The sequence below is a fragment of the Falco rusticolus genome, chromosome 14, assembly GCF_015220075.1.
Source record: "Falco rusticolus isolate bFalRus1 chromosome 14, bFalRus1.pri, whole genome shotgun sequence".
In the NCBI taxonomy this organism is placed as follows: domain Eukaryota; kingdom Metazoa; phylum Chordata; class Aves; order Falconiformes; family Falconidae; genus Falco; species Falco rusticolus.
The window spans coordinates 3,222,115-3,235,105 of record NC_051200.1 but is presented as its reverse complement, the minus strand read 5'-3'; the positions used below and the strand labels follow the sequence as shown (position 1 = coordinate 3,235,105).

Sequence of the window (12,991 nt, the reverse complement as noted above, 5' to 3'; positions counted from 1 at the left end):
GCTCTCTTCTCAATCATCTTAGCCCACAGGGTTGTCCTTTTTTTCTGTGATACAGATGTTTAAATGTGCCATTTGTGGTTGGATTTTCTTCCTTCTTAATCCTGGCTCTGTAAAGGTTTTTTGTTGTTTAATACGGGGAGAAAAATATTATGGCAAACCTTTTGTTTAATTTCTTAGCCAGATACTGAAAACACTTGCTTCCAGATCCATGATAATTTGATTTTTTTTTTCAGATTTATTAATGCTCATCTCTTATTCACAGGCATCTGTTTAATCTGTCTAGCCAGAGCACTACCCCGAGTCACATGCTGGCAGCTTATAAGGTTATCGTTTTTTTCAAAGAACTCATCTGGAATGTATTTGACACGTTGGTCGTGGATGTGTCAGTACTGTGACTGCTTGCACTCTTTGTCTGGTGGAGCCTAGGACGGGACAGCCATTTCTGTACCTTTATAGCAACATCTCATCTCTTACATTGATGGAACAATTTAATCATGTGTGTCATTTAAACTTGTACAAAAAGCTTCAGTATTAATCAAATCTTTCCCAAATTGTTCTCACCTACAGAAATCTGTCATCTGTACTGAGTAACATCTTTCCAGCAGAAACGAGTATATCCTGAGTAATAAGTGGAAGCTGATATTTCTGTTGGAGTGATGAAGCTTCAGGTGTCTGAAGGCATGTGATTTGAATTTAAATTCAAATCCGTAGGAGTCTAATTAAAGGAGCTTCATGTCCTGACATACCAGCTAATTTGGCATAGCAGTCCTCTGAGTAGAGCAGTGGTCTGTTGTGGCTGTAGAGACTGAATTGCTATCCATCGAGACGTTTTCAAAGCTGCTTAGATGTTGGAAGTGAGCAGAGACTCCTCAGACAGTACAGCGGTGTATTGGCCAATCCAGTAAACTGAGACAAAGGACTAGGTTTGCATCCCTGGATTTTAGGCATGATATAAATGTGTCTGACAGGAAAAAATTAAATTAAAGCAGTGCTAAACCCTGCATCAGTGGCTGCCTTATAATCAGTTTTGAAACAATGGAGGGGGACCTGTGCAGGAATCTGCATCAGTTCAACTAAATTAATTAGTGAATATATTTAGTAAAAGCAATATGGTTTTGTATGTGGATCAGATCTGCTGCTGCTAAATCAATTAGAAGAAAAAAGTTATTCCATAAAAAATTGGTAGTGAGAGTTCAGTGAGACTAACGTCCCAGAGCCAGCAGGTCTCGTGCATCCTTTTATCAGTTCCCTTTGGCATTAGATTTTGCATGATAAAATAGATTTCTATGCTAATAAATACGAAAATAACCTGATAATGGAAATTGCAGTGATTCTTTTTATACATAATAAGCAAATAAGAGCCCTAGGCAAATTTATTTATTTATTATGTCTGTATCATTGAGTGGTAAGGGGGAAGTGTTTGCTTTTTGTTTTTCTTTCTTCACCTTCACAGAGAAAATTCATTTGCAGAAAATTAGAGTTCTGTGGCAATTTGATACTTGACACTGCTTGATGCTGTTCTTGCATTTTGACCGTCATGTCTTAGAATGAGCTCTCGATCTTAAAACTGAATGGCACAAGATCGATATAAGATGTCTACTGAGCAACACAGTTTTTAAATCCTGTTTTTAGCAGGCATGGGGACAACTCCAGAAGTATGAATTTGGGAACTTGATCTTATCCTATAACTGCTGCAGATTTTAAAATGTTTTTAATAGGACAGTGTGTTTCGCTTAACCATGTTTTCAGGTGGGGAGAAATACAGCATGATAACCTTCCTGGCTGTCGTGGTTTAACCCCGGCCGGCAACCCAGCCCCACGCAGCCGCTTGCTCACTGCCCCTCACCCAGAGGGATGGGGAGGAGGATCAGAAAGGAATGTAAAACTCAAGGGTTGAGGTAAAAACAATTTAATAGGTAAAGCAAAAGCCGCGCACACAAGCAAAGCAAAGCAAGGTGTTCATTCCCCACTTCCCACGGGCAGGCGGGGGCTCAGCCATCCCCAGGGCAGCCGGGCTCCATCACGCGTAACGGCTACTCGGGAAGACAAACGCCATCATGCCAAGTGTCCCCCCTTCCTCCTTCTTCCCTCGGTTTATATACTCAGCATGACGCCATACGGTATGGAATACCTCTTTGGCTAGCTTGGGTCACCTGTCCTGGCTGTGTCCCCTCCCAATTCCCTGTGCCCCCCCAGCCCTCTGGCTGGCAGGGCACAAGGAACCAAAAAGTCCTTGATTTAGTATAAATATCACCCAGCAACAACTGAAAACATCAGTGTGGTACCAACACTGTTCTCACATCATAGCCAAAATACAGCACTGTACTAACTACTAAGAAGAATATTAACTCTATCCCAGCTGAAACCAGGACACTGTCTCTCAGGCAGGTTATGAAGATAGGTTTATGCATATAAATTGCTTTGAGTTTCTTCGGTATTGGTTACCGTAATAATACAGTTCTACAGAAGAGCAGAATGTTGTTGCCTACGACCAGCCAGGGTGCTGTGTCCATTGATTGTGAGTTATGAGCTGCTTTCAGGCCACTTGCCATTTCAGCAGGCTCCATGTGGATGTAGCTGTGTCAGATTGACCTTGAGCTTCCTCCGCATCAGATGAAAGCAGCCAAACTGCCTCTACCTCTCTGCAAGGTTTAAAGTAGAAATTTCTGTGCTGCTTATATATGGCTTAAGTCTTACCCTCCACAGCTTTCCAAGATTTGAGCTGAAACTGCGTGTCTTCATACAAAAATGATGGTTTTATTTTGCAAGTGAAAATGTTTAGGAATAAACTTACCAAGAGTACATGAAATATATTACCTTGTATTTCTACCACAGCTCTATTAACCCAACAGTATTCAGAGAACACGATTTCCTGGTTCATTAAGCTTTGGTACCCTCAATGCCATCTGACAGAAGGGTTTTACAGGGCTGCATCGTAGGCACAAATGATGTTTTACTCTTCCTTGTTTTCTCACCACCAGTTTTCTTTTTTGTAAGGCATCAGCAAATGAAGTGCTCTAAGCTTAGAGTTTTCAGATTCTGTCTTACGCAACAGAAGTAAACCAGTATCATTTTCTAACCAGAAAAGCCTGAAATGTTCCATTAAAACTGAAAGATCTGTATTTGTCTTTGTGGCTTGAAAGCTTGTGACATGGTTATGAAATAGATAAAGCCAATAATAGAGTAATCTCAGTTTAAAAACTGCTGTTCAGTCATCTCTGAGAGAGGGTAACTGTGTCTATTTGTATTTGGAACTGATTCTTAAAAACCCACTCCCATACTTAGTGAAAAATACATTCTCAGTGAGGAAAAACAGATACTCACCTCTAACTACTTTGTTTTCATTGTATAGATTCTGGTGAAGCTTCATCCCTTGCAATAGAACAGGAGACATAGCGGTTTGAAATGCAGCAGTGTAAAGCTGGTTCAGAAGGTCAGTATTATTTCTTCATTCCCTTCGAAACAGCCGCTCTGCAGGGCAATCGGCAGGTGATGCTGGCAGCTTTGGGGTGCAGCAGCGGCGCACCCAGCGTGCAGAAGGCTGTGGCGTGCAGACCTCCACGCTGGCTTTGGGGCGGTGCAGCGGTGGGGGGTGGCACACCATCTAGAACCTCAGCCCACCGAGGGGCAGGGACCCTCTCACCGGAGCCTGTGTTGATGCATCTGCGCGTGGTAGTGTTTCACAATAGTATCCATCTTGTGTTTAGGAGAACTAAAAGAAAGCCGGTGGCCAGCCCGCAGCCCTGGCTGGATGCTGGACAGTTAAGCCAAGAGCTGAAAGCACTGTTGGTAGGGGAGGGAACAAAGCCTGCAGCTCCTCTGGTAAATGTGGCAGGAACGACTCTTGCCACTAGCATGTACAACTAGAAGGTTGGAGGGTCGTTCAGTGATTCACGAAACAGTGTGGGAAGGTGCAGAGATACACGAAACTGAAGTGGGAACAGCCAAGTGCAGTTGGAATACATGGAAGTAACCCCTAATGCCCACACCAGCTCGCTAGTATCTTAATTATTCTTTTTCCACCCTGGAGAACTTGGGTGCAACAACAGATGATACAGTCCAGGGGAAGGTGCTGCTACCGGATGTTCACGGGTCTGTAATTTGTTCTGACTTCCACAGCGATGCGGAGATACCCTGCACAGGTACCACTGCAGCGAGCTGCAGGCTGTCCCCTCTTCGTCTCCATGAAACATTTTCACGGTGCAGTGTAATGGACTGAGATTGAAGGATGGACCTCTGCGCTCTCACTTGCAGGAGGTGGAGCAGTCAGAATTTGCCCCTCTGTTTTCTGTGGGCGTTGAATAAGTGTATGGCAAAGTGCTGCAATCCTAGTTCTGCACACGCGTAGGGCAACTCAGGATTTTTGTAAATGGGCTTCTTGCGTGTTGTAGATGCGATTCCATTTTCTTCCACTGAGTAGGAAAAACCCAAAGTATTTTTTCTGGCAGTAGCCATTGAGGGCCACAAACTGCCGTTCTACTGAAGCAGTAAAAAACCAACATTTTCCCTGTTGTTCTACATGGCTTTAAAACAACACTCAAAGCCAAGATTGGACAGCCATCTGTTGCTCATCACATCAGTGTTTATAGCTGCATGTGTTTCTTTTTAAATTTCAGCTTCCCTCTCAGGAGTCAACATCCCTTCTCTTGGTATGGGCTTCAGTTTCGAGGGGTAGAAAACAAGTGGATCTTCAAGATTAGAAACCGTCATGAAGTATTGTCTGATTGGAATCTGCATTCTAGAGCGCTTCTCCAGAAATCCTGCTATCCAGATGTTCCAAGGCTTTATAAGTTTAAGTCACGGAGTGAACAGAACAGTTTTATAGAGTGATTTTGGCCGATGTTCTTTGGCCTGCTCTCTTTATTTTATAAATAATATATATTTTTTATTCAAAGTAGGTAAAAAATATTGATGCGAGTGCATTTCCAAAGGCCTTTTCATTTTGCAGACATCAGGGATTGGAGTTCTTGAAATTCTTCTAAGCCATAATATTCTTGGGGATGGTATTTCCTTTGAGACTGATTCTCCAACCTTCTCTGACAAGTGAGATTTTCTAATATGTTTGAAGTTCTATTGTGAGTCGGTTCAACTCAATGAGAGACAGACCCAGTTAAATTTGGCACTAAATTGATAGTTGGATGTAAGTGTGTTGAAAGACAAAGTGCTGAACATGCATATATACATGTGCAGCTGTGTATGAAAATAAAATATTCACATTGCCAGTATCAAGATTCAAGAATATTGTGGCCATAGATTATTTTGTTGTTGTTGTTATATTTCTTTTTAGGAGCGTGTAATTGTCTTAGAGTTTGAGTTATAGTGCCCTTTAAGCCTAATCCTACTTGCAGGCACCTAAAATGCAAAAGGGAACTTTAGACAGTACATTTTGCATTTATTCCTAGGACTAAAATACCAACGCATTCCTGGATTAGTGTCTGATGGAAATTTGTGTGTTTATGGAGTCAGAAAGGAAGGTGTAAATTTGAAACACGAGTTGGAAATGTGCACTGAACGTTTAGCGCCAACAGTAGTGTTCGGAGTTTACGCTCCACAAAGGTGGGTTTAGTCCCATAATTCCAGAGACAGTTGATGTACTGACTGTTACCAGACTTCTTCCCAAGTAAATGTCTTGACTGGTAGTTTAACGTTTTTTCAGCAGTGAGAGGTGATCAGATTTTTTTCTTCATTTTGCTCCATTTGCAGTCAAAGGAATGTATCACTTTTTATTCTGTGGAACAGAACTGAGAATTTGCTGGCAGGATTATATGCATTTTTCTAGACCTGAGGTTTTTTATCTGCATGATTCAGACCTGGCAACTCCATCACTCATGTTTGAATTTGGTGCATGCTTAAAGTATTAGTATACTGCCTTTAAGATCATTTGTTAACATTTTCTATCCTGTTTTTGTGTTTATCAGCCCATTTGTGTTGACAGTGACTACAGAAGCAGTTGTGCATGTCATGAGAAATTACCTGATAAGTATCTGTTTGGTGACAAAGGCCTTGCCTACATACTAAATCCTTTTTTCCTCTGTTTATTCTGCTGCTGCTACCAGTGGAAATGTGTTCATGAGACAGAAGAGAGTCTTGCACAGATTTTCTGTCCATAGGAGCAGACATTTACCAGGTATAGACCGTGCCCTGCAGGCAGGTATTTTATACATCAGCCTCTGTAGTTCGGTGTAGAGCAGGCAGCAACTTCTGCAGAATGTCTTATCACCGAAGTTTAGTTGTTAGGAGTCAAGGTGGGCTCTGCCAGCCTTACTGTAGGTCAGTCTCTCTCCTCCTCGGAGCGGGCTGCACGCTTTGCATGTTCCTACTGCAGTCTTTTCAGCCACGTCTGTTGGGTGGTTCGGTCATCAAAGGGCTGTTGAGTGCTGAAACTATTTTTCCTGTCAGTCTAACCCTGCATTTCTAATGTAGATCCTGTGGTGGACTTTAAAGGGTGTTTGATGGAAGATGGCAGTAGAATTAATCACCGTATTTCTGGCAAAATATGTTCTGGAGGGGGATCTCGAGAGGAAGGTGGCAGCTGAACACAGTAGGGCACGTCTAGGAATTCAGCACCATCAGAAGTGCTGCTTGTGCCTTTTAAAACTCTAAATTCCTCATATATAAAACCAGGAAGATGATCTGGTGACTTTCATTCTGTCAACTAAAGCATATTGTTAAGACAGCAGGATCAGAGCTCTCGCTGAAACCATGTGGATTTACAGGAATTTCCTGAGCAGGTTCTTGTATCTGTTCTGGGTTTGGTTCTGGTTGCAGCCACGTCATTCTTTCTGTATTTCTCTGACCAGCAGCAGCAGCAGCAGCAGCAGCAGCAGCGCTGCCTACAAGGTCTGCAGGCAGCATCCCTGCCTGCCGTCGAGCTGCAGCGCTGTTCCTTAGGGAGTATATAAAATCAATTTCTGTCTTCTAATGATGGCTAAACCAGATGTCTTTGTGATATCACACGCAGCTATCCAGCTCCGATTCAGAAACGGCTGTGAAGGTTTCCAAGGAACTTACTCTTACTCAGTAACCTTTCCTGTAAGGAGTTATGGCTGGTCTTTCCCTTTCCTTACGAGCAGCTCAGCCTCACTCGGTTATAACTAACACTTGTCCAGGTCAGAACAGTAAATAGTTTGATGGCTTCAGAACCGCTTCAGGTCAATATTCACGCATCAGGTTTTTAAAAGCTTCAGGATGAAACTTGAAACAAATACAGAAGTTGTGTCAAAATGAGGCAGGACCAAATGTGGAGAAAACGTGTGTCTGAGTGACGGAACAAGCTTCATTTGTTCTCTTTTGCGTACTTAAAGGAGATATCCGTATGCTGCGCCTGGCGTTCGTGTTGTTGGTGCCGCGTTCCCGTGCCACAGAATAGCTGGGCAGGTTCCTCTGCATCCCGTGATTAAAGCCGAGCACAGAAAGCTGCAGCGAGAGGTGGGTGTCCAGGAACACGGTGTCCGTGGGGCGCTTGCTGAAGACATTATGCGTCTGGGTTCTTCAAGGCAGCATGGAAATGAGCAGTCAGATCCCTGCGGGGAAACAGTGTTTCTCAAAATACTGATGCTGAGATCTTTGTGCTCGGTGCATTATTGCAGCTGATGCCGCAAACGTAATTGCAGATGGCCTACTAAGGAGCACACAGTTTTTCCAATTAGTATTTTTGGCCTTTAAAAAGGCTGTTAACTAGAGATCTGGGCAGTGTAAAAGCAGCAATTTTGCCTGCACCCCCTGCTACCTGCGGTTTTAAAGCCTGGCTGCTATTTACTTTTTAAATTGACTTTCTTTTCCCCTTAGCTTCTGAAAGAAGGTCTCATACAAAGCATATGATAAGTGCAAGATGTGTAAAGTTCTGTTCAACATGCTAGGTAAATGCACTGGAAAACAGAAATTCCTCAGGCTGTCTGTACTCACTGCTGCACGTAACAAAGGAGATGAAGCATTCAGCTGAGTGTGTTACATGCAAATAGCTCTTTAAGGGGTACACCCACTACAACATCTCCTTTGTTTTCCACCCCGCTAACCCTCACCAAGGCTCCCCACCACACCATCACTACCTGTAAGGGCTGTGCGATGAAACCTCTCCCTTGGGTGCAGCGTGGCACCTCCAGCTCGCCTGCCCTGCCCACCCCTCCTCAACAGCCTGCACCCTCCATCCCAGCATTCCGGCCCTGGGACTCACTCTGACAAGTCTCACTGGTACTGGCAATACCGTAGCTCCGGGTGCTGACCGGTTTGTTTGTCGTACTGCCTGTGCGGCCATACAAGCGTTTCAGATACACCCTGAGCCCCCCGTGTGCCCAGGAGCAGTGTTGTCATTCCCACTAGGTTTGCTACCTCGTGACATTTACTGTCAGTCTCTGCCTAGTTAGGTGCTGTCAGTGCAGTGGCACCCCAAAAATTCAGTAACCTCCCGAGGTTTGACTCTCAGCTGTGATGCTGGTTTCAGCAATGTGGCTGTAAGTGCTGCCACCCGGTGCAGCGTGGAAGCAGCAAGGCAGCTGTCTTGACCCCTGCCGGGGGCTGTTCTGTCTGGCTTGGCATCAGATCCATGCTACAGGATAAAGCAGAAGCGAAGCGAAGCGCTTTGGGGCTCGGCATCAGAAATGGCTCTTGTCCTTCGTGGATCTTGTACTGCTGGTAGAGCTTGAGGTGTAGAAGCACCTGGTGTTTAGAGAGGAACGGTTTTGTTGGCTTAGCTTAACGTAGCGGAGGGAGGCGGATCTGGCGGCTGCCAGGAGAGCTCTGTGCGTGGCCACGGGGCTGCTCTGGAGCACGGCCCGCGCCTCCCACTGCTCGCCGAGGTGCCCGTCACCGCTGGCGTTATTCCCATGGGACCGTGGGAGCTGCAGTAGGACCACCAGATGCTGTCTGTAATTCTACCGACAGTCATCAGGTAGCAGTAATTAGGGCTTGAGCGGGAGCCAGCGTTGCAGGTGTCAAGAGGCTCACCAGGAGTCTGGAAGCGTGGGACACAGCCGTGGTTTTGTTAGCGTCTGTCAGGGCACAGCAGAGCAAGAGTTCAACCCAGGTGCAGCGCGTTGTACCTTGCCTTTGGCCCATTTATTTGTATTTCAGGATTTTACAAATGCATTTCACGTCTTTTGTGAGTGAGGACGGTCTCTGCTATAAGCAGCTTTTCCAAGTACGCGTTGTCGTGTGAGAAAGAACGCTTCTCGCTGGATTTCACTGCCACTCTGTCCCATCCCTGTACTCCAAAATTAATGCTCTGAAATAACCGACCACACTAACAGCCCCCCCCTCACCTCTCCCCCTTATCTCCCATTTACGTTTATAGAGAAAACATCATATTGATGTTTCTGTGGATAGTATTGTGGCAAGCCCTCTCCTTGGCCAGTGAGTCCTGCCCAAGGAGTCGGGACTTCTGTAAGCCTCACTGCACTGCAATTTTGTTTTGCCTCTCGCTGAATTGGTACAGTATGGTTTTGGGGTGGAGTAAGATGGAATTCCTTTAACAGGGAGCCGTCCTGTGGGGTTTTAGCAGGCTGCACCTGGTGTGTGTAGTGTTTGTCATTGGCAAGAACCAGGAAGCTTCCCAATAGCATTATAGCAATGAATGTTTCCTTCCTGGAACAAACCAGAAATGTGATTCAGCAAGAGCTGTACTAGCTGTAGGGTTTTAGTTCTGTCTGCTGGTGTGGACTGGAAGCACAACTTGGTGTTAGTTACTGAACCTGATGCATAAAGTCTGTAACATAAAATGAATGTAGAACTTCAGGGGAAAAAAAAAAAACACAAACCCACCCCTTTACCTTTTCTTCCCCGAAGTCAGATATTAAGACTGATGTGCTAAGGTGGATTCAGGGACCCGCTGCCTCCCACGCAGTCGTTAGGCCAGCGGAACAGATACTCTGTTTGCATAGCTGGCTGGTTCACAGAAGTGTTGAATTAGCAGGTTAAGGAGGTACCGTTGACCTTGTTTATTAAGCCAGAATTAACTCGAGTCATGTTTTCACTTCAGTGACTCCTGTGGTACAACTCTTTGAAATTGATCCGTAGTACTTGAAAATACCTTGATTTTATTGATACTTTTCCAATTCTATCAGCTTCTGCTTTGTTACAGAACATTTGCAAAAATAAACTCATTCTGAAACCATCCGTTCAAGCATTTGCATGGTAGAGTGGCTTTTTTCATAGAAGTAATGGTCTGTCAACAGCTTGCAGCGCCAGCTTTGCAAGGTTGTGGTGGTACCACGTGCTCTTCCTGCTTTAATGCTTTATTTTCTTTTCTGGTAATTAACATTGAGGTCACACCCACCAGTAGGCAGCTTTGTTCTTCTTGTCCTTCTTCCATCTCCCTTTGAGAGAGTCTTTCCTCTTCCTCCTCAATATGTAGTTAAAATATTGCCAGTTTCAGCTGTCTGTGCCGGGTTTTTGGATACTGTGGAGGTGAGTAGGTGTCGTTTTAAGCAGTTGTGCCACGTATTTTATTTTGTAACTAATCTTAGTGTTTGTCAAGTATTAGTTTGGGTCTCCTCATTCAGGCTCAGCTTCCTTTGCTCAGAGCAGTGGGATCCCGCTTCCTGCGTTGCTTTTCTCTCTTTCCTAAAAATCTTATTTCTTCATTTTCTCGCTTCAGTTTGGAATGTAAACCTTGTAAAATATAAATGCAAGTTTACGTTTCAAATATAAGCCTGTAAGCTGGTTATGCTTTCATGCTGCTTAAAAGATTGATTATTTTTTTTTCTGTATGAGGTTTTAAGATTTACAGCAGCATTTGTAAAACTTTAGTGGATAACAGCAGCTGTTTAAAAAAAAAAAAAGGTAAAAAAATCAGAAGAGTTATGTTAAGGAGGGGGGAAAAAAAACACCACAAAAAAAAAAAAAAAAGGACAAAGGGATCATCTTTGCTTCTTATTCCAGTCAAGCTTAAAAAGAAATGCCTGCTTGCATCAAATGCTGGGCTCAAACTGCTCATGGAACAGGTGGGTATTTTACCTGAAGGCATTCCGGCTGTCTCAGCACTCGTTAGACTTGAACTTTTCTTGAGCTAAACCCTGGGCTGAATCCCATGGGAAGCCTGGAAACAGAAGACGTTGTCCTCCCTGCCTCTCTTCAGAACTGGGGACAGTGCGTGCTACGCCTTCCCGGATCAGCGCTGCTCTTTGGAAGAGAAACAAAAATCCCATGGATTCTTGAAGGTGTTGGTGTATTTTATTTTTTTCCTGCCCTTTGGTGGAAGACGCCGGAGCCTCTAGGGCATGTAGGAGAGAGAAATTCCTCGTTACCAGCACCTGGTATCCTGATGATGCAATGAAAGCCTGGGCTGGTGCAGAGGTGACCTCCCCTGAGGAGGAGGTACCAGTTTTATGACCAAGAGCTTGTGTGAGGAGGTAGGTGGAACCTGTTGTGCTGCCCTGAATTCACCCCACGTGTGGGCATTCTTCTTCGGCAGCAGTGACCTCGATGTGTAGCTTCCTGCTGCGCACCCTGGCAGTCTAAGCAGGAGCTAGTCCAGAGTAATTCCAAATGGCACTGAGGGAGCAGGGAACTTCTAACAGCTTCCCTTCTGCTGGTAACATACGAAACGGAAAAGGTCGTGGTATTTTATAAATTATTCTGTCTGTCCAGCTGGTTTCGTTGGAGTGACCCGTTTATGTTTGCTGTGAAAATGGGTCTCAAAGGTAAAACAAACCTGAGGATCAGGTAACCGCAGACCTGTCTGTATGTTAGAGTTCAGCATGAGGAGTGTTCTACCTCGCTTCAGAGTCAAGCGCACAGGTTTCGCTCCCTGGTGTTTTGACCAGGCGGGAAGACAGGCAGAGTAGGACGCCGACTGCCAGGGCCGTTCTGGGATCAGTGGGCTCCCCCTGGGAACCGGTACGCTCCCTCTTCAATGGGGTCGGAACTGGAAACCACTGTAGCGCAACGCCCTGTTCGCATCCAGGACAACTGGCTTAGTGGGCTCTGCGCCAATAACTGCTAAATAATTGGAAATAGTAACGTTAATGTCATTGTATTGATTTGTTATTACATTCAGCTGCTTTTTCGCTAGCCAGCACAGCATGGTGTCGGTATTTATCTCGCCTACAGCCAGCTGTGCTGGTCAGCTAAGGGTGTGCTGCCCGAGCCCTGCCGCCGAACACCGATCCCTCACCCCATACGTTAACAGGGAGTAAATGTTTCCCGGCGAATGTCACAGGCCGTCTGCTGACGGCATTTGGGATGTTCCGTCAGGTTCAGGAGTTTACTGTTGCTGCTGGCATTGAGACTTTTGATATCAAATGGATTTTTACAGAAGCTTTGGATACTTGTTTTTACTGTCCCGACACTCTGACTTTATTATGGACACTTTGTGTATGTTTCACTGGCATTTTCCAGGTGCTCGTACGGTTTCTACAGCTGAATATCCTGTACGTTCTGCTTTGTCGTTTTCTATTACGGTTTATACTAGGAAGCCTGCACGGTTTATACTGTACCGCAGGCAAGGACTGCATTAAAACCATTTTTGGCTAATTTGTTATACTTGTGAATGGTTATTTCCTGACTTAGCCTATGCTCAGGCTAAACATTCTCCCTCTGGAAGACTTACACAACTGCAATTAATTGAAATTACTGCTTGGAGTGGGGAAGGTGCTTTATCTGTGTCAGAAAAGGATTCACTAAACACTGCCCCTTCTCTTACACGGTACCGGCTGGGCAGCCCCAGCCTTTGCGTTCCATTCACGCGACAAGAGGCATGAGCCACTCTAGTTGTGACGACATGCAGTAATTCGGCCCTTTTTAGAATATAGATGTATTTAAAAAATTGTAAGACGATGTTATTTTCATATATATTTTCCCGAAGTTACAGTAAGGTAAGGAACTAGCTAGTTTAAGTATTGGATATTCCATACCCGGTGCCAGGGGGTTTAAAGCCAAAGAAAGAATTTGGCTGCAGATTTGTGTTTCATGTGATCGATGCAATTACTGCACTGAGTGTTTGAAAGGGTGCTAAGCCTCGAGGGCTGTATTTGTCTTTTGACTTTAAACCCCCTTG

General features: G+C 44.7%; 1 protein-coding gene across 1 annotated transcript in view; it reads left to right on the top strand.

Annotated features, from left to right (window-relative positions):
* Nucleotides 1-12,468, top strand: part of ZDHHC15 (zinc finger DHHC-type palmitoyltransferase 15) — a 30,714-nt gene extending 18,246 nt beyond the window's left edge. Inside the window, exons 11-12 of the mRNA XM_037408532.1 lie at nucleotides 3,353-3,432; nucleotides 4,615-12,468. Coding sequence (XP_037264429.1) covers nucleotides 3,353-3,396 — 44 coding nt within the window. The 3' untranslated portion in view covers nucleotides 3,397-3,432; nucleotides 4,615-12,468. The remainder of the gene's footprint in view (nucleotides 1-3,352; nucleotides 3,433-4,614) is intronic.
* The last annotated feature ends 523 nt before the right edge of the window (nucleotides 12,469-12,991 follow it).